This window comes from Microcebus murinus, chromosome 13, assembly GCF_040939455.1.
Source record: "Microcebus murinus isolate Inina chromosome 13, M.murinus_Inina_mat1.0, whole genome shotgun sequence".
In the NCBI taxonomy this organism is placed as follows: domain Eukaryota; kingdom Metazoa; phylum Chordata; class Mammalia; order Primates; family Cheirogaleidae; genus Microcebus; species Microcebus murinus.
In genome coordinates this window covers 81,826,357-81,852,784 of record NC_134116.1, presented here as the reverse complement: position 1 = coordinate 81,852,784, position 26,428 = coordinate 81,826,357, and the positions used below count along the sequence as shown (strand labels likewise).

The 26,428-nt window shown below is 40.5% G+C and overlaps 2 protein-coding genes and 1 non-coding gene across 3 annotated transcripts in view; 2 read left to right on the top strand and 1 right to left on the bottom strand.

The window, feature by feature from the left end:
• Positions 1-21,187, top strand: part of LOC105878839 (zinc finger protein 716-like) — a 53,108-nt gene extending 31,921 nt beyond the window's left edge. The window contains exons 5-7 of the mRNA XM_076009573.1: positions 14,423-14,481; positions 15,960-16,077; positions 20,894-21,187. Of these exons, the coding sequence (XP_075865688.1) occupies positions 14,423-14,481; positions 15,960-16,049 (149 nt within the window). The 3' untranslated portion in view covers positions 16,050-16,077; positions 20,894-21,187. The remainder of the gene's footprint in view (positions 1-14,422; positions 14,482-15,959; positions 16,078-20,893) is intronic.
• Positions 17,203-24,224, top strand: LOC142874850 (zinc finger protein 39-like). The gene is made up of 3 exons (XM_076009394.1): positions 17,203-17,207; positions 22,225-22,334; positions 22,578-24,224. The coding sequence occupies exons 1-3, from the start codon at positions 17,203-17,205 to the stop codon at positions 22,673-22,675; spliced, it is 213 nt and encodes a 70-aa protein (XP_075865509.1). The 3' UTR covers positions 22,676-24,224.
• Positions 24,225-24,654: 430 nt separating this feature from the next.
• LOC142875349 (small nucleolar RNA U13) lies at positions 24,655-24,758 on the bottom strand. Its single transcript, XR_012922731.1, has one exon. It is a non-coding gene; the product is annotated as a small nucleolar RNA U13 (small nucleolar RNA).
• Positions 24,759-26,428: the final 1,670 nt, after the last annotated feature.

Here is a 26,428-nt window from a genome sequence, read left to right as displayed (position 1 = left end):
CCAGGGCTTAGATGTATGAAATTCTGTCCTCTCTAATGAATCAACAAAATGAATTGGTTTTGTGGTGGGATATTCTGACCCCAGTTGGCTTTACTAGAGATATACAGGACATCACATCCTTTCTGATATGTCTTCTGTGGATTGGTGTGTTTATTGTTTAGTTAGAGCAATTTTCCACCATTTCTTGTTAAGAACTTGTCGTCATTTGCTACACCTATTCCCTGTATGTAGTTCTAATGTCTTTTTGTTGGTGTAACAATCTTTCACCTTTGGTTTCAGCATACTCTGTTTTTCAAACTGTGGCACCATTCCTTTGAGTACTTTGTATTATGGGAGACAGAAAACACACTTTGGAAGGATCTCCAAAAGCCAGAAGGATGGGTACGGTTAACACTATTTTCGGTTTTTACAGAGGAGCTGGGAGTTGGAAGTTTGCTTCTGTATAGACCATATTGTATTAAGGAAAGGCCATGGTCAGTAAATGTAAAAAAATTTTTCCCCTATATGTGGCTCTTGGGAATGTGCTGATTTGATATGCTCTACTATTTCCTGCTTGTAAGAATTCCCACTAAGACAATCTTGTGTCTATAATGTTGTTATATTTATTTATATAAAAGAATAAGAGCCTGTGTATTATATTATCCCATATTACTAATGTGCTTGGTATAATTTTATGTATCAAATTTGTAATGTATATTTATCTAATCCTTAAAAAAAGTAATAAAAGAGATAATTTGTTATTTAAAAAATTTTTTTTTCAGATATATTTTCTTATGCTACCCAAGACCACTTTCCAGAAAAAGGCATAAATGTTTCTTTCCAGAAAGTGGTATGGAGAATATGTGGAAGCTCTGGCCTTGCGACTTAAAAGTTAATGAAAGACTCGAAAGTGTGAGTGAAAGCTAGGAGTAGAAAAGATGCTACAACAGAGGTAACCAATATTCAGCTACTACTCATAGCATAATCTTCCACTGTAAAAAATGTGTTAAGAGTCGTCCAAAAATTGTCAAATACAAACACATATAAAATGAGACACACTATAGACAAACCTTTTAAGTGTAAAGAATGTGGGGAAGTCCCCGCGCAGTGGCTCACGCCTGTGTTCCTAGCACTGTAGGTGGCCGAGGTGGGAGGGTCATTTGAGCTCAGGAGTTCTAGACCAGCCTGAGCAAAAGTGAGACCCCATCTCTACTAGAAAACAGAAAGAAATTAGCTGGACAACTAAAAATATATAGAAAAGTTAGCTGGGCATTTGTTACAGGCTTGGAGTTCCAGCTACTTGGGAGCCTAAGGAAGGAGGATTCCTTGAGCCTAGGAGTTTGAGGTTGCTGTGAGCTAGGCTGACACAACAGCACTCTAGCCCAGGCAACAGAGTGAGACTCTGTCTCAAAAAAAAAAAAAGAGCGAATGTGGGGAAGCCATTAAACAATGCTCACACATTACCAAACATAGGGGAATTCACAATGGAAAGAAGTTATAAATCTAAAGAATGTGGCAAAATCTTTAATTGGTGCTCAGACCTCATTAATAAGAGATTTCATACTGGATAGCAATCTTACATATGTGAAGAATGTGGTGAAGTATCTAACATGTACTCACACCTTAGTAAACAAGAGAATTCACCTTGGAGAGAAACTCTACAAATGTGAAGAATGTGGCAAAACTTTTAAGTTGTGCCCAGACTTCACTGTACATAAGAGAGTTCATACTGGAGAAAAAAAGCATACAAATGTGAAGAATGTGACCAAAACTATCACAGTTATTGACAGCTTTCTGAACATAAAAACTCATACTGGCCAGAAACCCTACAAATGTGAAAAATATGGGACAACCTTTAACTATAGCTCTAGCCTTCGTACCAAGGAGAAAATTCATACTACCGAGAAACCCTACAAATGTAAAGAATGTGGCAAAGCTTTTAAGTTATGCTTATCCCTCACTAGGCATAAGATAATTCATGCTGGAGAGAAACCCTGCAATGTTAAGAATGTGGCACCATCTTTTAAACAAGTGCATACCTTTCTGAAAACAAAATAATTCATACAGGACACAGACCCTACAAATGTAAAGAGTGTGGCAAAGCCTTCAACTCAAACTCATATCAAACTCAGCATGAGAGAATTCATACTGGAGAGACACCCTATAAATGTGGAGAGTGTGGCAAAACTTTTAAGTATTGCTCTGCCCTTAGTCCACATAAGAGACTTCATATTGTAGGGAAACCCTAAAAAATGTGAACAATGGCAAGTCCCTTACTCAGCAATACTCATTCCTTTCTAAATAAAATAATAGACACTTAAGAGAAATGTAACACACATAAAGAATGTGCCAAAGCCTTTATGCAGTGTTGACCTTTATAAACATAAGGTAATTCATACCATAGAGAAACCATCCAAATGTTAAGAATTTCACCAATTCTTTACCCAGTTTGTAACTCACAAAAGAGACAATTTATACCTGTGCAAAATCCTACAAATGTAAAGGAAGTGGGAAAAGCTTTAATAACTGCTTATGTATTAGTTTACATTAGAGAGTCATACGGGGTAACAGTGTTATAAATGCAACAACAGTTAAAATATCTTTCTGAAAATAAAGGTATTAGCATGCATCAGGGTATTTATACTGAGGAGAAAATATTGCAGCTCTAAAGAGAGGTGCAAGTTTTACTTATCTCACAGACATTATGCCTGGGTTAATTTATACTGTTATGAAACCCTCTATTAGTTTCTTAAAGTTTTTTTTTACTTTCAGAGAATTTGGATAGGAGCCAAACTCTACAAACAGAATGAGTGCAGAAAAACATTTGTTTAAAAAACACACCTGGGAAAATGCCAGACTTTATACTATAGATATTTTTTAGATGCTATGATGTAAACAAATATTTAACCAAAAATCAAGTCTGAATAAATATCTAAGGATTCATGGTAGAAAGCACTAAGGCACTAAAATTTTCAGACATTACTGTAAATCCGTGTTATAGAGAATATGCCAAGGTTAAAAATAGATAATATACATATATGGTTAAACGGAACACAAGGTCAATTTTATGGCAACGTATAATTACAAAGTATGCCTTTTTCTTTTAAAAATTCTTAGATTTTTTTGAAAATTAATTATTGTAATTTAACTCGAAAATTATTCAATGGTATGCCTTCATTCTTAGAGTTTCATGAAAGCATGTGGCCAATTGTTCCTGCATCAAAATTATGAAAGTTCTTGCAAATTAGGTGGACATCATTCATATACTCTTTCAAGGACATTACGACACTTAAAATGGAAGATTCGTGAAGATAATTGAACCGGAGATGCTTTCTGTGATTGATTTCTAAGGGTTGTAAGTGATATCAGAGGTAGATGTTCAGACTAATATTCTCTATTATAGTTAGAAACGTTTTGAATTTTAGAAGTAAGTTGTTTTACCAATTGTATATTAAGTAATGTTCTACAGTGGATTTTGAAATGTTTTTAAAAGACTGTGTGAACTTAATTTGTTTTCATAAAATTATGTTTAATGTGTTCAGAGTGTTGTGCATATTACGGAGTGGTATCCTGCACCAACATTAACCTATCCCAGCTTATTCAAGGTTGTAGGTAAAAGGTGGTAACCGTATACAAATGGGTAGCACAGTTGAATAACATCTTTAGTGACTTTTATTTCAATAGGCTTTAAATGCCAGTATTTTTTCCATAGATTATATTTTATTCTTTAAATAGCCAAATTGTCATTATGGTGGTTATAATGAAGTTTATATCAGAGGATAGCCAAAGGACATACATTTCTGATCACTGCATGAGTATTTATAACATTCCCTTCATGGGCGCTGACAGAATTCATTCTGAGGCAAAATTCCTCCCCAGATCTGAACTTATGAAACCAGTTAGGTCCTGTTCTTCCAAAATATGATGATGATAGAAGCATAGGGTAGATATTCTAATCACAAAAATTTTGAACAATTGGAAGAAATGGGTGATGGTTCACCAGCCAGTTTGAAACCTTTCAATATCAATATAATTATATCTTAAGGCTTGAGAATATTCCTTTGTGCTCTGATGCTCTCCCTTCTAGCCCCACTGGGCCAGTAGTCCCATATTCTGGGCCCACTTCTTTGAAGCTCCTTTGCTTTAGGGTTCACACTCCTAAGGCCGTGTTTAACAGGGGACCGACCTATTCCTCAAGGATCTGCTCGTTAGGATTCCTGCTCCCAATGCTCTAGGTGCCCCTGCTCCTGTGGCTTCATTTTCAGGTCATCTGTTGAAACTGAGGTAGTCGCTTTGATGGTCTGAATCCTCTTTCAAGTCATTATTCCCTGTATTGAAGTAAAGTGCATATTCATATACAAAGAGCTTCATAATCCTGCCCTGCATAACCTAAGAAGTCTGATGGCCTTTATTTATTGTATTTATCATCCATCCCTTGCAGATCAAACTGGCAGTGTTTTTCCTAATATAATTCCAGTATTTCTTTATTGAATGATAGTCCAAAGGGGGGGGGGGCACAACTTTGGTGTGTTCTTCCAAATATGCTTTTTCCTTTTTTTTTTTTTTTTTTGCAATATGAACAAGCTGAGAATTTTTTAAATCTTTAAGATCTGTTTTTGTTCTGCATAACAATTTCTCCTTCAATTCATCTCTAGTTGCCATATTTTACTAAAAGTGATCAGGGAAAAAACATTCAACACTGCTCAGAAATTTTTTTAGCTAAATATGCTATGTTATAGTTTACAATTTCTATATTTCACAAAACACCAGAAAATAAACATAGTTTACCCAAGTTATTTGCCACTTTATATCCAAGATCATATTTCTTCCAATTTCTATATAATGACATGTTACTGATTCCTGAGACCACCACAGAATGCGGTTTAATATCTGTATGTCTATCAGCATTCTGTTCTTTATTATTTATGTATTTTCTAGGAAGATGGAAGCTTTCCCTCCAGTTCTTCTCTTTTCTTTCTGAGCCCTGATTAAAATTGAGCTTAATGTATATATTTCTAATATGTACTTCAGAAGGTCTCAATGTCTCTGTTTCATCCAGTTCCAATGCTATTTGCACATGTTTAGGTGTTATGGCAGACCTTCATTTCTCAATACCATAATCTATATTAGTCTGCTTGCGATACTGCAATAAAATACAATAAACTGGTGACTTAAACAGAAGGAATTTATTTCTTGTAGCTCTGGGGGCTGAATATTCCAAAATTAAGATGCAACCTGATTCAGTTTCCCAGTGACTAGTCTAAGCTTTCAGATGGCCACCTTTCCAATGTATCGTCTCATGGTAGAGATAAAGAGTAGTCTCTTTCTTTCCTATAAAAACATTAAAGTCATGATAGGAGAGTAACCCTCACGAGCACCTTTAAACCAAATTTCCTTGAAAATGTTCCACCTCTAAATACCATCCCATTGGGGTTCAGGGCTTCCAAATATAAATTTTGGGGGTGACACAAACATCCAGTTTGTAACTATTATTGTTAAACTGTCTTGTTTGTTTTACTTCTGTCAGTTTTTGCTTGTAATGTAATTTTGTTTTCCTTTGTTAGGTGCATATATGTATGGATTTTTATTTTCCTGGTGGTGCTTTATTATTATAAAAATAGTCTTCCTAATTACTAGAAACTTATTTTCTACTTTACAATTATCTGATTTTAGTATGGCTGCTCCATGTTAACTAATAATAGCTATTTGTATTTTTCTATCTCTTTACTTTAATCCTATTTGTTTCTTCAATTCCAAAGTGAGTTTATTGTAGACAGCATATAGTTGGTTCTTGCTTTTAATATCCAGTCTGATAACCTGTGTCCTTTGATTCTTCAAAACTTTTATAATTAATGTGTATAAATTTTGTTTTATATGTCTGGTTTTTTTTGTTTCTTAACTGCTTTCTTTTGCAATTAGTGAATATTTTCCATCTTATATTTTAATTTCTCTGTGACTTTTTCCTTGTATTTTTTTACTTATTTCATTGTTAGTTGCTCTAGGATTTAACATATGCATTTTATCTAATGGTGATATGCCCCAGATGTTAATACTAATAAGATACAGAAATGTTAATCCTATGTAACATTCCTCTTTTTCCTTTCTTTGATATTAATATTTATATATTTATTACTTGTATATATGTTACAAACTCAAGATATTGAGTCATCATTTTATGTAATTTTCTTTCTTTTTTTTTTTTTTTTTTTTTTTTTTTTGAGACAGAGTCTCGGTTTGTTGTCCAGGCTAGAGTGAGTGCCGTGGCGTCAGCCTGGCTCACAGCAACCTCAAACTCCTGGGCTCGAGCGATCCTTCTGCCTCAGCCTCCCGACTAGCTGGGACTACAGGCATGCGCCACCATGCCCGGCTAATTTTTTTATATATATATCAGTTGGCCAATTAATTTCTTTCTATTTATAGTAGAGACGGGGTCTCGCTCTTGCTCAGGCTGGTTTTGAACTCCTGACCTTGAGCAATCCGCCTGCCTCGGCCTCCCAAGAGCTAGGATTACAGGCGTGAGCCACCGCGCCCGGCCTTATTTCTTTTTTAATTTTAGCGACTGGGGTCTCACTATGTTGCCCAGGTTGGTCTTGTACTCATGGGCTAAAGGATGGTCCTGATTCAGCCTCCCAAGTAGCTGAGACTACCAGCACACACCATCAGGCCTAATTTTTCTAGTTTTTGTACATATGAGGTGTTGCTCATAGTCATGTGTCTGTAATGAGCAGACTCCTGGCCTCAGCCTCCCAAAATGTTAAGATTACAGGTGGAAGTCACCGCACCTGGCCAGAATTCTCATTACATGTCACAATTGTTTGAGTTAGGAACCTGGACCAGGATGTGTAGATCAACTGTTTTATGATGTCAGGGCAGTGTTGTTCACTACGTGATGTCTATATTTGTCAGCTGGAAGGACACTCATGTCTGGGGTCATTGGACAGGCATTCAGCTCTTTTTGGCTAGGTTGGGCTTTCTTTTACTTTGGACATCTCAGGGTAGTTAGGATTGTCCGCATTCTTTTAGGGCAACTGTCCAAGAGACCCAGGGAGAAGTGCCAGGCTTACCAATTGCCCTCAGAAGTCCCAGCACTTCTCTTCCACTACATTCTCTTCATGAAGGCCTTCACTAAGACCAATTCCAATTCAAGGGAGGGAAATTAGACTCCAACTTTCACTAAGAGGAATAGTAATATTTGCATCAGTGCAAAACTTTAATAAATAACAGTTTTTATGTAGTCACAAATTATTCCCATTTCTCCCACATGCAAATTTTACTTTGTCCCTCTCAGTCAACCCAGAAATCTTTTCCTGTTATGTCACTGGCTGAAAGGCCAACCAAATCAGTTCCTGGTGGCCTGTCATCTGCCTTTCCACATACACCCAGCACACAGTGAGGAGACTGACATAAACACAATGGGAACTTCCCTTTAGACAGGGATGGTTGGGGGCAGGAGGCCCTCTGCAGGTATTAGTCTAAGCAGTTGCTTATTCCCAAAGGGCAGCTGCTTCCATTTTTAGATTAAAATCAAGTCCTATTCCCTAGGGGAGATGCCTAGTATCTCTTCATTCTGCCCTCTTGGTTTTTGCCATTCTCTGAGTTGATGTACTTAAAAAAAAATTCTTGCGGCCGAGCGCCGTGGCTCACACCTGTAATCCCAGCTCTCTGGGAGGCCGGGGTGGGCGGATTGCTCAAGGTCAGGAGTTCAAAACCAGCCTGAGCAAGAGGGCGACCTGTGTCTACTAAAAATAGAAAGAAATTAATTGGACAACTAAAAATATATAGAAAAAATTAGCCAGGCATGGGGGCACATGCTTGTAGTCCCAGCTACTCGGGAGGCTGAGGCAGAAGGATCACTTGAGCCCAGGAGTTAGAGGTTGCTGTGAGCTAAGCTGATGCCATGGCACTCTAGCCCAAGCAACAGAGTGCGACTCTATCTCAAAAAACAAACAAAAAAATCCCTACATAGAAAAATCTTTACTTTATACCTGAAGTAACTAAAAAAACAAATACTATGCACAATTTAGCAAAAGGAAATGACATATTAGAACACAAATCAATGAAATAGAGACTAGAAAAACAATATAAAATCAACTAGAGCATATTTGAAAAGCTATACAAAATACAATCCTCTGCATAAATGTCCCAAACATAGCAGGTTCTGGTTAAGCTATTTCAGTCACCCTTTATGTCATTATTCAGACTGTATCTACAGAATTAGCCTTGTCCTTCTCATTCTCTAACACAAGACACAATGCATAAGGAGGGAACATGTCAGCAAAGATCAATATTCTTTTGCAGAAAAGCTGTCATTTCTGTGTCTTCTCCTTTAAGGAAACTTTCAGATATGCCACAGAATCCTTCTATTTCCTTGAGACAGGGTCTCGCTGTGTTGCCTGGGCAACAGTGCAGTGGCGTCATTATAGCTCACAGCAACCTCAAACTCCTGGGCTCATGCAGATCCTCCTGTCCCCAGCCTCCTGAGTAGCTGGGACTACAGGCATGTGCCACCACGCCCAGCTAAAGAAACCTTCCAGTATGTCCCTGGACAGAGGTGGGTCAAATTTAAGCACACAATTTTTTTTTTTTTTTTTGAGACAGAGTCTCACTTTTGTTGCCCCGGCTAGAGTGAGTGCCGTGGCGTCAGCCTAGCTCACAGCAACCTCAAACTCCTGGGCTCAAGCGATCCTCCTGCCTCAGCCTCCCAAGTAGCTGGGACTACAGGCATGCACCACCATGCCCGGCTAATTTTTTTTTTTTTGTATATATATATTTTTAGTTGGTCAATTAATTTCTTTCTATTTTTAGTAGAGACGGGGTCTCGCTCAGGATGGTTTCGAACTCCCAACCTCGAGCAATCCGCCCGCCTCAGCCTCCCAGAGTGCTAGGATTACAGGCGTGAGCCACCGCGCCCGGCTAAGCACACAATTATTATTAAATGATTAGTTTTAGGGAATTATAAAAATATGAACCAAGATAACCCTGCCAAATAACTTTATCTATGAGTGGGTAACAAATCTAATCAAGATGTTGCCAAAAAGTTGAAGATCATTTTTGTATAGCAAAACAACAGTCCATTAGTGCCTCTTAGCAGTTTATTACAAAGTAATTTCACAAATTATAATAGCCATTACCATCACAGCTATGGATTATATATCATTTTGTTAGATTCTGGGTAATACCCAATGCACTTTACTAACCTAATAAAGTAACAGTGACCCCTTGAGGTAGGTTCTACTATTAGTCCACTTTGAAGGTGAAGGAAAGGAAGCCCAGAGGTTACTACAGTCAAAAGTGACACACACAACAAGTGGAGCGGGATTAGCTGTGTGGCCCCTATTGGCAAGGCATGCTGTGGCACTCCATCACTGCAAATGCGAACAGATTGTGCAGTTACACTGCACTTGGTGCAGGTACTCACACCTACACTGCTGCCACATTTAAAGGAATAATGAACAGGAGAAATGGGAAAAATTTCCTTTTACAGACTGCTTTACACTGAGTACAGTTAAATGAGTACTAGTATCTACAACTGTTTAAATAAATTTAGAATTAAACTTGACCATTACATGCCTGATCTGTGCGTGTTTATGGCAGTGTTTCTATTTTTCCCACTGGCTGACTCTGTTTAGCTTCAAACTTTAAAAAAAATTATCTTCTTTATTTAAGAACACTTTGGTAGTAATGATCACACAAATTTACATACACTAGAAAAGCAGGGAAAAAAAGCATGTAATAAAATACTTTAGAATCAATATATTTTGCAAATTATAAAGAGGCTAGAGTGGAATTTCATGTGGAAAAGACTAAGTCATAGTATTTATTATGCTAAGTGTATGTTAAGTAAAAACATGTCTTTTAGCATAGAAATACTTACAAACATGTACCCTACAGACTTGGGGGGGGGCCTATTCTGTGACTTGTGGGCTGCTTAACCAGCATCCAATTCAACCTCCAGTAACAACTAACATTGTGCACAGACATAGATTATTGTCCCCTGACAGATGATATTTCCATGCATATTTAATGACTGGTATATAGTCAAATAGATTAAATTATTTTAATAGCACATTTAACACTTCAAAATCTGTATCCATATTATAAAAATGAATAGTTTTCCCATTATTTAAAATGCCCTGATAAAGTTGGAAGTTTTGGGGTAAGGTTTAACGAATTAAAGATGTTTATAGGCCGGGCGCTGTGGCTCACGCCTGTAATCCTAGCTCTTGGGAGGCCGAGGCGGGCGGATTGCTCAAGGTCAGGAGTTCAAAACCAGCCTGAGCAAGAGCGAGACCCCGTCTCTACTATAAATAGAAAGAAATTAATTGGCCAACTGATATATATATAAAAAAATTAGCCGGGCATGGTGGCGCATGCCTGTAGTCCCAGCTAGTCGGGAGGCTGAGGCAGAAGGATCACTCAAGCCCAGGAGATTGAGGTTGCTGTGAGCTAGGCTGATGCCACGGCACTCACTCTAGCCTGGACAACAAAGTGAGACTCTGTCTCAAAAAAAAAAAAAATAAAATAAAATAAAAAAAAATAAAGATGTTTATAAACACTTACTTTATTCTCAGTGCTCAGTCAGATGTGCTTGACTGATAATGCAATTCCAGTATGTTGCATTGTTTCTCTCTCTGGCTTTGTAATAAACTGATGTGGGACTAAAAGGTGGAGATGCAAGTTTGTCTCCTGTGTAAATTGTTATATATAAAATTTATTCCAGGAAGTTCATAAAGTAGATTAGCTGCAGTACACTGCGTGGGTTGTAATGCAAAGAGATCACACACACACACACAATGGCTCAACAGAGCAGATATTTACTTCTCATTCATAGAATGTAAAAAGGGGAGTCATCTTAGGGTAGCAGTGGGAAGGTATCTGCTCTCCTATCAACTTCTTTCTTAAACCACAGCAAGCTCTTCCACTGATGGCTCTTAATGCCACCCTCGGGGTCATCTGAACATAAGTCTCACAAGGCATGAGAAACCAAAGACCATGTAGCCTTTTTTTTTATTGCCAGGCCTGGAAGTAGGGTTCTTGCCCACTGTAACAAAAGGCTGAGAAATGTAGGCCACGTTTGTGTCTGAGAGAAAAGAGAAGAATGTCTCTAATAGTCTATCCCATAAAAGTTTTCTCCCTTGCATGAATTCTGTGATGTCTGCTCAGGTTTGACTTCTGGCCAAAGGTTTTCCCACATTCATTACATTCATAGGGTTTCGCACCAGGGTGAGTCCTGTGATGTTTAGTGAGGTCTGAATTAGAGTAGAAGGTTTTCCTATATTCTTTACACTCATATGGTTTCTCACCTGTAGGAGTGCCCTTATGATTCTTGATGGATGCCTTCCAGCCAAAGGATTTTCCACATTCACTACATTCATAGGGGTACATTCCCCTGAGCAAGTTCTCTGATGCTCTGATGCATATTGAGGGATGACATCAAGTAAAATGTTCTCCAACATTTACGCCATTCATAGGGTTTTTCCCCAGTGTGAATTCTCTGGTGTCTAGTGAAACCTGATTTGTCACAGAACATTTTCTCATATTCGTTATGTTCATAGGGTTTCTCTCCTGTGTGGATTCTGTAATGTACAATATGGGTTGGCTTCTGGGAAAAGGTTTTTCAACATTTCTAACATCCATGTTGTTTTTTACCTGTGTGGATTCTCTGATGCCTCCTGAGTTCTGATTTCTGAATATGGGATTTATCACATTCACTACATGTAAAAGGCTTCCTCCTTGTATGTATTCTCAAATGTATTACAAGGTCTGATTTCAAAGTTTTTCTGATATTCACTACACTTATAAAGTTTGTCTCTTGTATTTTTTTTTTTATGTCTAACGAGGTTAGACTTCTAGAGAAAGTTTTCCCACATGCATGACATTCAAAAGTTTTCCTCCCTATGTATGTCTTGAGCAATGTGAGCTGAGTGAGCTGACTTAGCACGGGCTTTTCCACATTCATTACATCTGCATGACGTCTGCCCCATATACATGCTCTTACGTCTTACGTGTTAGGAATGTTGCCAGTGCTCAAGGCTTTCCCTTGTCCATTCTACTCAAAATGTTCCTGCCCATCTTCAGTTTTGTGCTGCTAAGATCCTTGTTTCCTCTGAGGGTCTCCCAGTTATATCATAAGCTGTTGGGTTTCTTTCCAGCCTTCACTATATCAGGATCATTACGGTGAAGCATGTTCTGACATGCATTGAAATTCTCAAGCCTCACTGCTGAATAGTTTCCATTATTTATCATTGGTTTGGGTACATAATTTGGGCTCAAGTGACACATTTTTCCTAATTCAACTCTCTCCTTAGTTAATGTGTTGCTGTTGGTGATTACAACTTGCCACAAGGTCTACTGTGACTTTCATGGCTCTTCCTCATCAGGTTGTCAATTGTCCGGACATCTGAAATGAGAAAAAATAAACATATCCATGAACCACACATAAGCTTTTCTTATGCAATATTCATGCAAAGTTAAAGAAGCTTGCCCTATCTTAGTGGCATAAGATTTCATAAAAATCAGTCTTGGAGGCCGGGCGTGGTGGCTCACGCCTGTAATCCTAGCACTCTGGGAGGCCGAGGTGGGAGGATCGCCTAATGTCAGGAGTTCGAAACCAGCATGAGCAAGAGTGAGACCTCATCTCTACTAAAAGTAGAAAGAGATTAATTGGACAACTAAAAATATATAGAAAAAATTAGCTGGGCATGGTGGCGAATGCCTATAGTCCCAGCTACCTGGGAGGCTGAGGCAGAAGGATTGCTTGAGCCCAGGAGTTAGAGGTTGCTGTGAGCTAGGCTGATGCCATGACACTTTAGCCCAGGCAACAAAGCAAGACTCTGTCTCAAAAAAAAAAAAAAAAAAAAAATCAGTCTTAGTTTTAAACTATGATTTTTTTTCCTATAGACTTAACATAATAAATTACATTAGTGTCTTTTCTTATGTTAAATAGTGCTTTCCATTGCTTCAGTGTTTTTCCTTGTTAATTCGTGAAGAAATATTTAGTAAAAATATTCACCTACTGCCTGGCTGTAGTTTGGATCTAAGTGCTTGTCAGCTGCCATTTGCATTTTCTATTCTTTTTCTCTATTTTATTCTTAGAACAATGGTGGCTATCTCATACTGATATTTTTCTCAGTATTCAGCTTTGAAGATAGCAAGGTTTTTCTGGATTAACTGTTTGCAGGTGTAAGAGAGAGGGCCATTTGTCTGTGACATAAGCAGGAATAAGGCTTGGGGACTGGATTTGCATACATATTTGTTTAGTGTTAACTCTTCCCTAGAAAATGACTATAGGTTCCTGGGCAGTTTTTAAATACAAACTCTCTTCATGCACAGGCTAAATGAAGAAAGCTTCTTGCAAATTCCTAATTTAATATGACTTCCTCTACTTCAGAGAGCCCTAAGTGGCACAGGAATCTCTAGTGGACCACACTGGCCAACCCCTCCCTGCCACTCTAAAGGATTTCCTTTGACTATGAAGGTTGTGCCCATTATCTCTGGAATGTTTATTTTGGGCTTCTACTCAAACCAATACTCTGGTATTCTTCCCTCCAATTCCTGTTAAATTACTGTTCTTAAAGGCTTTTATTTTGTGCATTGGAAGTTCAGCTGTCTCCTATTTTCATTGAAAACAAAGTCTCCTATATATTTCTCATTCTGTCATTTTACAATAATTTCCACAAATAGAAGTGGAAAATGATAACTTTCCTATACTCAGGAAATCTGACCCTTCACCCTGAAATCCTTAGTTCCCTTGGTCTTGAAACTGAGAATCTCCTACCTCTCCTCAAGTCTATGTCCACTCCTTTCCATGTTCCTAAGCTGGGTCCTTCTCCCTTTCACGACTTCTCATGTTGTGGTACACAAAGCTCACTTCTGGAGTTCTTTTCTCAATTTCTTGTGAATTCTCTAAGTGCTCTCCTTTATGAATAAAACCTCAAAAGTCAGCTTTAAACTATCAATTTATGATATACATGTCAAGACTCAAATCTACATTGGATATGCACCTATGTATTTTATGCCAAAATTGAAAAAGAGTTACTTAAAATTAAAGCTATCCAATGCAAGTACTTAATATTCCCCATCCAACCACTTTTTCTGACCATCCTATTTATCATATCCCATTTTTCTCTATCAAAGTCACTCTTGTTAAATATTCTTCATAATTCTTATCCAACTACTTTAGATGATGTTCTTTTTTTCTCTCATCAGAATGTAAACTCTATGAGAAAGGGACATTATTTTAATCATTGCTATTAGTACAAGTTCAAAATTATCACTGCTTAAAATTTATCAGTTAAGATGTGCTAGAAGAATAAATGAATGTGTGAATAAATGTCTGAAAAAAACACAGTCCAGAAGATTGCAGAGTGTTTTGAACAGGACAATTTAGGACCAAATCATGCCAGCTCTCTCATGACTCCAGTCCGTTTGCCTTCTCTCTTAGCAACACTTCCAGAATCCTCTGTGTGTTTCCAAGAGCAAGAAAAAATGAATAAATCTCCAGTAAGTTGCTTGCTTATTTATTTTTCACCATGTTTACATTGTCTGTTATGAGCTGCATGGGGTTCATGAATTAAAATGGAAAAGTAGAAATTAGTAAAACTCAGCTTCAGGAAAATGTACATAAATAACATAAAGTTGGCATGTTGGTATAGGTAGATTATAAGACCTTCAGGTCATCTCAATTGTTAATCATAGCCACTTTGTTGTGCTATAAAATAATGTTCATTCTATCTAACCATCTAACCATAATTTTGCACCTATTTAACCATCCTCACTTCATCCCCACCTCCGTGCTATCCTTCAAAGCCTCTGGTAACCATCATTCTACTCTCTGTCTCCATGAGATCAATTGTTTTTATATTTAGCTACTACATATAAGTGAGAACATGTGAGATTTGTCTTTCTGTGCTTGGCTTATTTCATTTAACATAATGTTCTCCTGTTCCACCCATGTTGTTTCAAATGGCAGGATTTCATTCTTTTTTATGGCCATGTTAGTATTCCATTGGGTGTATGTACCACAATAACTTTATCTGTTCATCCATTTATGGACACTTAGGTTGATTCCAAATCTTGGTTATTGTGAATAGGGCTGTAATAAACATGGGAATACAGATATCTTTTTGATATACTGAATTCCATTCTTTTGGATATAGGGCATTGCTGGGGCATCTGGTAGTTTTATATTTAGTTTTATGAGGAAGCTCCATACTGTTCTTCATGGTGGTTGCACTAATTTCCATTCCCAATAACAGTACTATGAGGTTCCCCTTTCCCCACATCCTCACCAGCATTCGTTATTGCCTGTCTTTTTGATAAAAGCCATTTTAACCTGGGTGAGATGACATATCATTGTAATTTTGGTTTGTATTTCTCTGATGACTATTGATGTTGAGCACTTTTTCATATACCTGTTGATCATTTGTATGTCCTCTTTTGACAAATGTGTATTCCAATTCTTTGTTCATTTGTAATCAGATTATTTGATATATTAATATTCCTATGAGTTGTTTGAGCTTTTTATATATCCTAGTTGTTAATCCCTTGTCATATGAGTAGTCTGCAAATATTTTCTCCCATTCTGTCGGTTGTCTTTTTGTTGATTGTTTCCTTTGCTGTGTAGAAGCTTTTTACCTTGATGTGATCCCATTTGTCCAATATTGTTTTGGTTGCCTTTGCTTTGAGGATATTACTCAAGAAGTCTTTGTCCACATAAATGTGAACATTTTTTAATACACACTAGTCATTTGTTGTGGGGCGCGGTGGCAACGCCATTCCTAGATGGCGCCAGCTTCCCGGTCACACCCTACTGTGCGTCTGACAAACAGATGTTCAGCGCATGTGCAAAGCCTTGCCTCCTCTCCTGTTCTGTGTTGACCAATCAGGTTATGCCCCGTGTACTTACTGTCTATATAAGCAGCCGCCGAGAACGCCTCGGCGTCTTCCGCATGTAACCAGTTAAGCAATCCCCATTAAAGCGCTGTCAGAACTCCGGTTGCCGCGTCTTCCTTGCTGGCGAGGCGGGCGCGACAAGTGGTGCCGAAACCCGGGAACCGAAACAACTTTGAAGCACCAGCGGAGACGACCTCGATAGAGGTGAGTTCAGAACTGACGCGTGGGACGGAACCGAATTCGGACCTTTGCTGACCAAGGTAGGCTGTTATTGAGAGCCCGTGAGCTCCCTGCTTTCGTTTTACAGGCAGGGCAAAAGGTGCTCTCTGACCATCAAGACAGTACCTCAGAGTCAGACAAAGGGAGAAGGCCTGGAAAAAAGAAAAGGGAGAGAAAGAAATGTAAAGGTACCAAGAATAAAAATAACAAAGGAAAGGACAGGACAGAAGACAGGGGAGAAAGCCTTTTTCTGTCAGAATTTAAGAAATTAGATATTTCTGAGGATGATTCCTCTTCTTCCTCTTCTCTTACTTCCTCAAGTTCAGGGGAGGAGGCGGGGGAGGAGCTAGATTCAGAGGAGGAAGCTACTTTGGAAGAGGAAGTGGCAAAGTATGAGGCGGGGCGATATCGGCCGCCGCCCTACAGTGACGCTGCTTTTACTGCCCCTACCGCCCCTCCTCTGAGAGAGCAGGGAGGAGCCAGACCCAAACAAGTCAGCGGGAGCTCGTTTATCAGGCCCCGCGATATGAGGAAAATGTTTCTCTCATTCCCTGTTTTCGAGAACAACAATCAGCAACGGTATCATGAGCCTCTCCAGCACAAACAATTGAAAGACCTTGCTGAGTCGGTGCGGTCCTGGGGGGTTACGGCGTCTTTCACCATAGCCCAAGTGGAGAGGCTTGGTAACTTAGCTATGACCCCTGATGACTGGAGTAATACAACAAGGGCCTGCTTGACTACTGGTCAGTATCTAGACTGGAAATCAATTTTTCAGGAAGGTTGTATGAACCAAGCCAGAGCAAACGCACAGCAGGGGCAGGCTGCCTGGAACTATGACATGCTCACAGGGCAGGGACAATGGCTGCTTAATCAGACCAACTTTCCCCCACAGGTGTACGCTCAGATTAACAGCATAGCAATAAAGGCATGGAAAAGTTTACCAAACAGGGGAGAGGTAAGAGGAAATTTAACAAAGGTTATACAAGGGCCTACTGAGCCCTTCTCAGATTCTGTGGCAAGGTTAGTGGAGGCAGCAGGGAAGGTATTTGGGGATCTGGAGACGGCAATGCCCCTGATAGAGCAACTAGCATTTGAGCAGTGCACTACGGAATGCCGTAATGCAATTGCTCCCTGGAAGAACAAAGGCCTTAATGCATGGCTGAAGGCCTGCAGGGAGATAGGAGGCCCCCTGACCAACAGTGGGTTAGCAGCTGCTGTGCTAGCCGCTCAAAAGGGCAAGGATATGACCTGCTACAATTGTGAAAAACCCGGTCACCTTAAGAGGCAGTGCAGATTGCCCAAGCAGGAGCGCCCTCAGCCTAAGGTGCCGGGGATATGCCCTACTTGTCAAAAAGGAAGACATTGGGCCAGTGAGTGTAGATCCACCAAGGATATTAAAGGAAGACCAATCAACCGTTCACTAAAAGAACAGGACCAACAAAAAACGGGAATCGGGGCCCTCGACCTCAGGGCCCTCAAATATATGGGGTTATGCAGAGCACTCCGGTGCCATCGCTGGCACCTCCGGGGAGCCGAGGAGAGCCACTAAAGGTTCCGCAGGACTGGACCTCTGTGCCACCACCACAACAGTGTTAACTCCTCTCATGGGGTGCCAACCGGTCCCATCTGATTTCAAGGGGCCGTTGCCTGAACATACTGTAGGACTTGTCCTTGGGAGGTCCTCCTCAACTTTGCAGGGACTGATAGTTCACCCAGGGGTTATTGATTCAGATTTTGAGGGACAAGTGAAGATTCTTTGCTCTTCAACTAGAGGCATAGTTCCCATATATCCAGGAGACCGGTTAGCACAGTTGCTAATTTTACCTAGCCTCCATTCTTTATTCCCTAGTAAACAAGAAACTAGAGGAGAAAAAGGTTTTGGTTCCTCTGGAGGAAACTGTGCGTATTTGTCATTGAATTTAGATGAACGCCCTACTATAGACTTAACCATACAGGGAAAGACATTTACAGGCCTCCTGGATACAGGAGCTGACACTAGTATAATTTCTAAACGCTGGTGGCCAAAAACGTGGCCATTGGCCCCGTCGGCTCAAACTTTGCAGGGATTGGGATATGCATCCTCTCCAGTGATCAGCGCCCAGACACGGAGATGGAAGGATAATGAGGGTAGAGAGGGCAGTTTTCAACCTTATGTCCTACCTCTGCCTGTGAACCTTTGGGGTAGAGATTTGCTACGGCAATTGGACTTCAAATTGACCAATGACTATTCTGTTCAAAGTCAAAAGCTGATGAAGAGCATGGGCTGCGTCCCAGGTAAAGGTCTTGGAAAGAATTTGCAGGGTAGAGTTGAACCTATAGAACCCATGCCGCGGGCCTTAAGGCACGGGCTGGGTTTTTCTTAGGGGCCACTGGGGATCCTCTGCCCATACCCTGGAAAACAGAGGAGCCAGTGTGGGTACCTCAGTGGCCCTTACCCTCTAAAAAGTTACTCGCTGCCCATAACCTAGTGCAAGAACAACTTACTCTTGGGCATCTTGAGCCCTCTCAATCTCCCTGGAATACCCCTATTTTTGTGATTAAGAAAAGGTCTGGTAAATGGAGACTGTTGCATGACCTTAGAGCAATTAATGCCCAGATGCAGCTTATGGGGCCTGTTCAAAGAGGACTGCTTTGCCTAAACATTGGAGTCTAATTATCTTGGACATCAAAGACTGTTTTTTCTCTATTCCCCTGCACCCACAAGATAAAAGCAGATTTGCATTCACGCTTCCTTCCATAAACCATGAGCAGCCTGATGCAAGATATCAATGGCAGGTTTTACCTCAGGGCATGGCTAATAGTCCCACTATGTGCCAACTTTATGTGGCCTCGGCTATCCAGCCGGTTAGGCAGAAGTTTTCAAAGGTAAAAATTATACACTATATGGATGATATTCTCTTGTGTCATTGTGATGATGGCGTACTTCACCAGGCTTATGCATCCCTTCAGGCTCACTTAAGGGAAAAGGGCTTGCTGGTCGCCCCTGAGAAGGTGCAAGAGGGAGAAGTGGGCGCGTTTCTTGGTAGTAGCATTCTCCCTGACAAAATCGTACCCCAAAGACTGTCCATCCGAAGAGATGCCTTAAAAACATTAAATGATTTCCAAAAGCTGCTAGGAGATATCAATTGGCTTCGACCTTTCCTATGTCTTACCACAGCAGAACTGAAGCCATTATTTCAGATTCTAGAGGGAGACTCACACATTACGTCCCCTAGAACTTTGACTCCTGAGGCCCTTAAGGCTCTTCATAAGGTAGAAGAAGCCATTCAGAAGGCGCAACTGGTGCGCATTCAGCACCACGATCCTTTCTCCCTCTGTGTACTCCCTTCTCCTACGCTCCCTACGGCAGTGCTTTGGCAAGATGGCCCCCTTTTATGGGTGCATCCTCAAGCCTCTCCAAAAAAGGTGATTGGCCACTATCCTACCTGTGTGGCCGAGATAGCTTTAAAGGGTGTTAGTTTGGCTGTATCCCATTTTGGGCGTCACCCTGATAGCCTGATTTGTCCATATACTGCCAATCAGGTGAACACCTTATGTGCCACTCTTGATGCATGGGCCATATTGAGATGCACCTTCCCGGGGAGCATTGATAACCATTATCCCAGACATGCCTTGCTGCAGTTTGCAATGAGGAACGAGCTTATTTTCCCAAGAGTAACTTCGCTGCAACCTTTGGTTGATGCCTTAGATGTGTATACCGATGGCTCTAAGACAGGTATTGGGAGCTATGTCATTCAGGACAAGGTGTATACCAAACAGTTTAACTATTCTTCTCCTCAGCTAGTAGAGTGTGCCGTAGTCGGTCTGGTTCTCAGTACCATCACTGAACCTATCAACCTATCATCTCAGACTCCTTTTATGTGGTCAACGCAGTTAAACAGTTAGAGAACTCCTTTCACATTCTTGCCAAGAGTACTGTCTTTTCTGTATTTACAGAAATTAGGAATACTATTCAGAACAGAAGGAACCCATTTTCCATTCAGCATATCAGAGCTCATTCCTTGTTACCTGGACCTATGGCTGTGGGAAATGCTATGGCTGATCACGCCACTCGCACCCTCTGGGTGTCTGATGGCCACGCCGCCACCATAGACTTTCATAAACTTTATCATGTGCCAGCTGAAACCTTACAACTTAAGTTCAACATCACGTGTGCAGATGCTCGTGAGATTGTGCTGCAATGCCCAAATTGTGCCCCTTTCCGCACTGTTATTCCCACGGGCGTGAATCCCAGGGGTTTGCGTCCTCTACATCTGTGGCAAATGGATGTAACTCATGTCCCATCTTTTGGAAGCTTCAATATGTTCACGTGTCTGTAGACACGTGCTCAGGCGTCCTTCATGCCACGCCTCTGGCTGGAGAAAAGGCAAGTTACGTTATCACTCACTGCCTAGAAGCTTGGGCAGCCTGGGGCAAGCCCCGGGCTATTAAGACAGATAATGGCCTGGCTTATACCTCAAAATCTTTTCAGCAGTTTTGCACTCGCTTGGGTGTAGAGCACCGTACAGGTCTTCCCTACAACCCTCAAGCGCAAGGCACGCTCAAAATGTACTTACAAAAACAAAAAGGGGGAGATGCCCTACAGCTAGGGCTATCACCCAAAGGACGCCTCTCCTTTGCTCTCTTTACTTTAAATTTTTTAAATTTAGATGTCAAGGGACGTTCGGCAGCAGACAGGCATGTCACGCCTGCTCCGCCACAGAAAGAATTAGTGAAGTGGAAAGATGTGTTGTCTAATCTATGGAAAGGCCCGGATCCAGTGATAATGAGATCCAGGGGAGCTATTTGTATTTTTCCACAGGACCAGGACAATCCCATCTGGGTGCCCACGCGGCTGACTAGAACGGTGCAGCAGCCTCTGGAGCAGCATGAAGTCGTGCTGGCTACTCCTCCTGACGACAGTATGGATGATCGCGAGGATGGCAGCGGAGCCACGCTGGGGGATCCTGTCAGTACTTCCCCTGCCGATGCCTGCGACACATAACTCACCAATTTTCCCCCGCCTCTCTTCTACTAATGTTTCCCTGGGCACTGCGTACCTGCCGTTAGACACGCAGAGTAGTAAACTGGAGGGAAATAGATCCTTCTCCTTGAAGGGGACTTTGTGTTTTGTGTGGGGTTAACGGAAGCTGCACAGACTTGGCTCCCCTGTCCATAGTGGCTGGGGGTATGGCAGGGAATGCTAGTTTCGCATGGAATCTTAGCGACTCTTTTGAAGGTTCTGTGAGGGTGATTGCGGGAGGGCGAAACGTGACCTTTGCCCCTACACCTGTCTGTGTTTGGCCCCAGTTTATCTGGGTGGTATCCACGGAAAAACCCTCTGGTACACATGTGAACTGTTCCTCTAATACGTGCAATTATACATTGTGTTAGAATGCCACGTCTCACCCCTCTGCCATTGTTACCCGCTTGCCTAGATACATTCCTGTTCCTGTTGAAGCTCCTAGCTCTATGACTCTGTTTCGGTCTTGCAGCCACGGCCGTCTTGCTGCTTGCTGCGGCTGGCGGCGGGCTGTGGGCCATCTGTAGGCTGCAGGCCCAGAGACGGAGGGACCATGTGGTATTGGCACAGGCATTTGCTGCGCTTGAACTGGGACAGTCTACACAGGTGTGGTTGACCATGCTAAAAGGTTAGCCTAGTTTTGGGTTGCACCCGCTCCTACCCCCAGGTATTTTAGCAGACATGGCCTTTGCACTCTGAGGGATCTCTCCCATTGCACCAGATAAGGCATGTCTCCAATCCCACAGCCAGCCTTTGCACACCTCCGAGTTTTGCTCATTGCACGAGGTAAGGTGGTTGCTGGTGGAAGTGAGGCTCTGCATCCTTGATCGTACTGTCGAAGGACGGTGCTGAACGGTTGCTCAGTTCTCATTTAATTAATAAAATAGGGGGAGATGTGGGGCGCGGTGGCAACGCCATTCCTAGATGGCGCCAGCTTCCCGGTCACACCCTACTGTGCGTCTGACAAACAGATGTTCAGCGCATGTGCAAAGCCTTGCCTCCTCTCCTGTTCTGTGTTGACCGATCAGGTTATGCCCCGTGTATTTACTGTCTATATAAGCAGCCGCCGAGAACGCCTCGGCGTCTTCCGCGTGTAACCAGCTAAGCAATCCCCATTAAAACGCTGTCAGAAGAACTCCAATTGCCGTGTCTTCCTTGCTGGCGAGGGGGCGCGACAATGCTCAAAGGACCCTGTACAAGGATGTGATGCTGGACACCTACAACAGCCTGGTATCCTTGGGTGAGTGAACTTCCCCAAGTAGCAACACATTTTTCTCTGTTGGTAAATCTAGAAATCAGTTATAAGGTTTAAGGTATTTGGATGTAAGATTCCAGTCCGTGAAGAATGTTGAGTTTCACCTCTCTTTAATGAAGAGTTTATATTGGCATTGTATAGTACACCTCTTCAAACTGAATTGTTGTCATTCTTCAAAAGACCTGATGTAGCAGTTTGGCCAAGTTCTACATTTTTTCCCATTAACAGGACATTGCATTACAAAACCTGAAGTAATCTTCAAGTTGGAGCAAGGAGCAGAGCCATGCGTGGGAGAAGAACCCACAAAACTGAGACTCCCAGGTTAGTCATTGCATACAAGGTAGGAAGACTGAGAAGAGCAGCAGACAGCAGATGGTGGTGGTGTTGACCTGTTCCGACCAATTTTTCAGCATATCCCAAACGTGAGGATACCTAGCCTGTGCACATCAAATCATGTGCATTCTATTATGCATAATGAAGGCTCTTACGTGTGTATGTCCACCTTAGTTTTTCTGAATATGTTCTTACCCAAAATCTAATGCCTACCTTCCACTTCTAAGATATTTTTCTAGGTTATATACATTCTTAACGTTCTCAGTTGCCTTCTTTCTTCCCTTCGAGAGAAAAAGAAACATATTTGTTAAGTGATTGAATAAAAAACATGAGGAATATTTAACTGCAGTGTGAGAGTGAGAAAAGTGGGATGTGATAAATTAAGAAAGATGGTCAGAAAACCATGAATGAATGTGGGAAAACCTTCAGTGACAAGTCAGGTATCACTACGTCAGAGAAGGCACACAGGGGAAAAAACCCTACAAGTGTAGTAAATGTTGGAGAACATTCCGTATGAAGTCAGTCCTCACAGTCCATCAGAGAACTCACACACAGAAAAAACCCTAATGAATGTAATGAATGTGGAAAAATGGTTTGGCCAGAAATCACACCTCAGGAACCATCAGAATGTTCACACTGGTGAGAAACCATATGAATGTAAGGAATGTAGAAAAACTTACTGCTGCAAATCAGATCTCAGGGTACATCAGAGAACTCACAGTGGTCAGAAACCCTATGAATGTAGAGAATGTGGAAAAACCTTTGACCGGATGTGGACCCTCACTAGACATCAGAGCATTCACACCGGTGAGAAACACTATGAATGTAGGAAAACCTTTGGCTGGAGGTGGACCCTCACTAGACATCAGAGCATTCTCACTGGTGAGAAACACTATGAATGTAGGAAAACCTTTGGCTGGAGGTGGACCCTCACTTGACATCAGAGCATTCTCACTGGTGAGAAACACTATGAATGTAATGAATGTGGGAAAACCTTTGGCTGGAAGTCAGACCTCACTGTGCATCAGGGTATTCACAGAGGTGAGAAACCGTATGAGTGTCAGGAATGTAGAAAAACTTTCTACCATAATTCAGACCTCACCAGACATCAAAGAACTCACACTGGTGAGAAACCGTATGAATGTGGTAATTGTGGAAGAACTTTTTTCCAGAAGTCAACCCTCAGGATGCATCAGGATATTCATACAGATGAGAAACCATATGAATGTAAAGAATGTAAAAGAACTTTCTCCCATAAGTCAGTCCTCACCATACACTGGTGAGAGTATGCAGTGACTGTGGGAAAACCTTTGGCCGGAAGTCAAACCTCAGCAGACATCAGAGAATTCACACACGGGAGAAATATCGTATGGGAGAGAGTGACTATTTGATCTCCAAAAACCATTCTCTTTTCTTTGGCACATGCACATAACCTGCATTTCTCAGCGTCCTATTGTTGTGTGCAGGGCCATGTGACACTGAGCTCTGTCCAGGGGAATATGGACAGAGTGATGAACATTACTTCCGGGCCTGGCCACAGAAAAATGCCTATAAGGTCTTCCCTGAATTTTCACACCATGTGTGACTAATGTTCAGATAATCCCCAGGGCGGTCTTGGGGGCCATCAGATGGACAAGCTCAGTATGATTTAAGAAATCTCCCTTTTATACTTAGATGAATGAGAAATAAGTACCTGCTCTCTTGAGCCATCATGTGGTCTCTTTCCATTATAACACAGCCCATTCTAGCTAATTCACTTTATGAAATTCCTGAAACTGCAATAGATCTATAGATTCCTTAGAAAATATCTGGATATTAGATAAGTATGACACATGTTTCCTCCCAAGTTTAAAATATCTGGGTAATTCCTATTTGGATATTTTACCCTGAGTCATATAATCTGGTAGACATACCCCTCAAATTTTCCAATTTTTGGTGTAGTGTAACTTTCTACTTTTTTTTTTTTTTTTCACATCAGACGGGTAATGTGCCGATGTCGTAACAAGGTTTGAGGGAGGCACATCTCACGCATGCGCGTGAAAACCCAATCATCACGCTTATGAACTACAAAAGGATCAACTTTCTACTTTTTAATGGTATCTTTTCATGGCCAGAAGATCTTTAGTATAGTCTTAATTTATGCACATCTTCCTTTATGATTACTGCCTTTCAAAGGACTTTTAGCAAATCCTTATATACCCTAGAGCAAAAAGCTATTATAAAATATTACCTTCTAAAAGTTTTTTCCATAGAGGTGGTACGAGTAAAAAATAAAAAAAAAATAAAAATAAAAATAAAAAATAAAAGTTTTATAGTTTTCCCCTTACATTTATTATGTCTTTAGTCCATGTGGAATTGACTTTGAGGAATAGCACAAGGTAAAGATCCAATTTCATTCACATTTTCCCATGTATACCAAATTGTCCTAGTAGCATTTATTTAAAAATCTGTCCATCCCTACTCATCAGTCACACCCTGCCAAAAATGAAGTGTCCTTATATTCATGGATTTTCTCCTGGCATCTGATCTCTATTTATATGCAAATATCATACTGTCTTTATTAATAAAGTACCATAAGAAATGTTGATTTATAATAAGTCTTCCTACATTGCCCTTTTGGTAATGTGGCTTCATTATTCTTGGTCTTGTGATATTCTATACACATTTTAGAATCAGCCTTTCAAATTTTATATACATAGACACATACAAATACACATGCACACACAAACAAAACCTGTTGGGATTTTCATTGAGTTTACACTGACTCCATTTGGGAAAGTGATACCTTTACTATATTTCTTATAATCCAAGAACACTGCATATCTCTTCATTTGTTTGGGTCTTCTTAAAATGCCTCTCTTTAAGTTTTATAATTTTCTCTGCAAAAGTCTTGCTCATGTTTCGTCGGGCTTATTCATAGGCACCTCATTTTTTAAAATGCTATTGTAAATGGCATATTTTTTTATTTCTAAGATTTTTTACTGATACGCAGAAGTGTCTATTGCATCCTTATTTTTAAAAGATACATTAGCTAGGTATAGAGTCCTAGATTGACTCCCCCACCTGCCAGCACATTAAAGATATGATTCAACTTTGTTTTGGCTTTTATTAGTAGAAAATTAATTATAATTTTTTGGCAGATAGTCTTTATCAGAGGATATTTAAAAAAATTCTTTGTCTCAGGCATTTGTCAGCTTAATTATATTGTGTCTACAATTTTATTTATGCTTCTTGGATTCAATGGGCTTTATGAATCTGTGAGTTGGTGTCTTCTGACAGTGTTCGGCAAATTCTTAGCTGTCATGTCCTTAAATATTGCCTCTTCCCAATTTTTTCTTCTCTCTTTCTGGGACTCTAACTAATTAAACATATCATAGACTTCAAACTGTGTCCTCAATCACTTTCCTTCATAGTTTGCACCTCTCTGTCTCTCTGGACCTATGTAAGTAATTTCTTCAGCTCTTGATTCCAGTTCCCTAGTTCACTTTGCAGTTGTGTCTAATCCATTGTTAAATCCATCAGCCAAGTTTTTTTAAATTTCAGTGATAGTTCTCATTTCTATAAATTTTATTTTGTGCTTTTCCAAATCTGGTAATTTTAAAGATAGTTTTCTGTTCTCTTCAGATATTTTTAACTTTGCTTTTTATTTCTTAAAACAAAATAACCATATTATGTATATTTTGGTCTGCAGAATCCAATACCTGAAGCCTTTCTGGGTCTGTTTCTACTTCAGTTTCTGTTGGTTC

Excerpts from the sequence above, each read along its gene's own strand:
- LOC142874850 (XM_076009394.1), top strand. Across the intron at positions 22,335-22,577 it reads CAACAGCCTGGTATCCTTGG|GACATTGCATTACAAAACCT; the intron begins GTGAGTGAACTT and ends TCCCATTAACAG.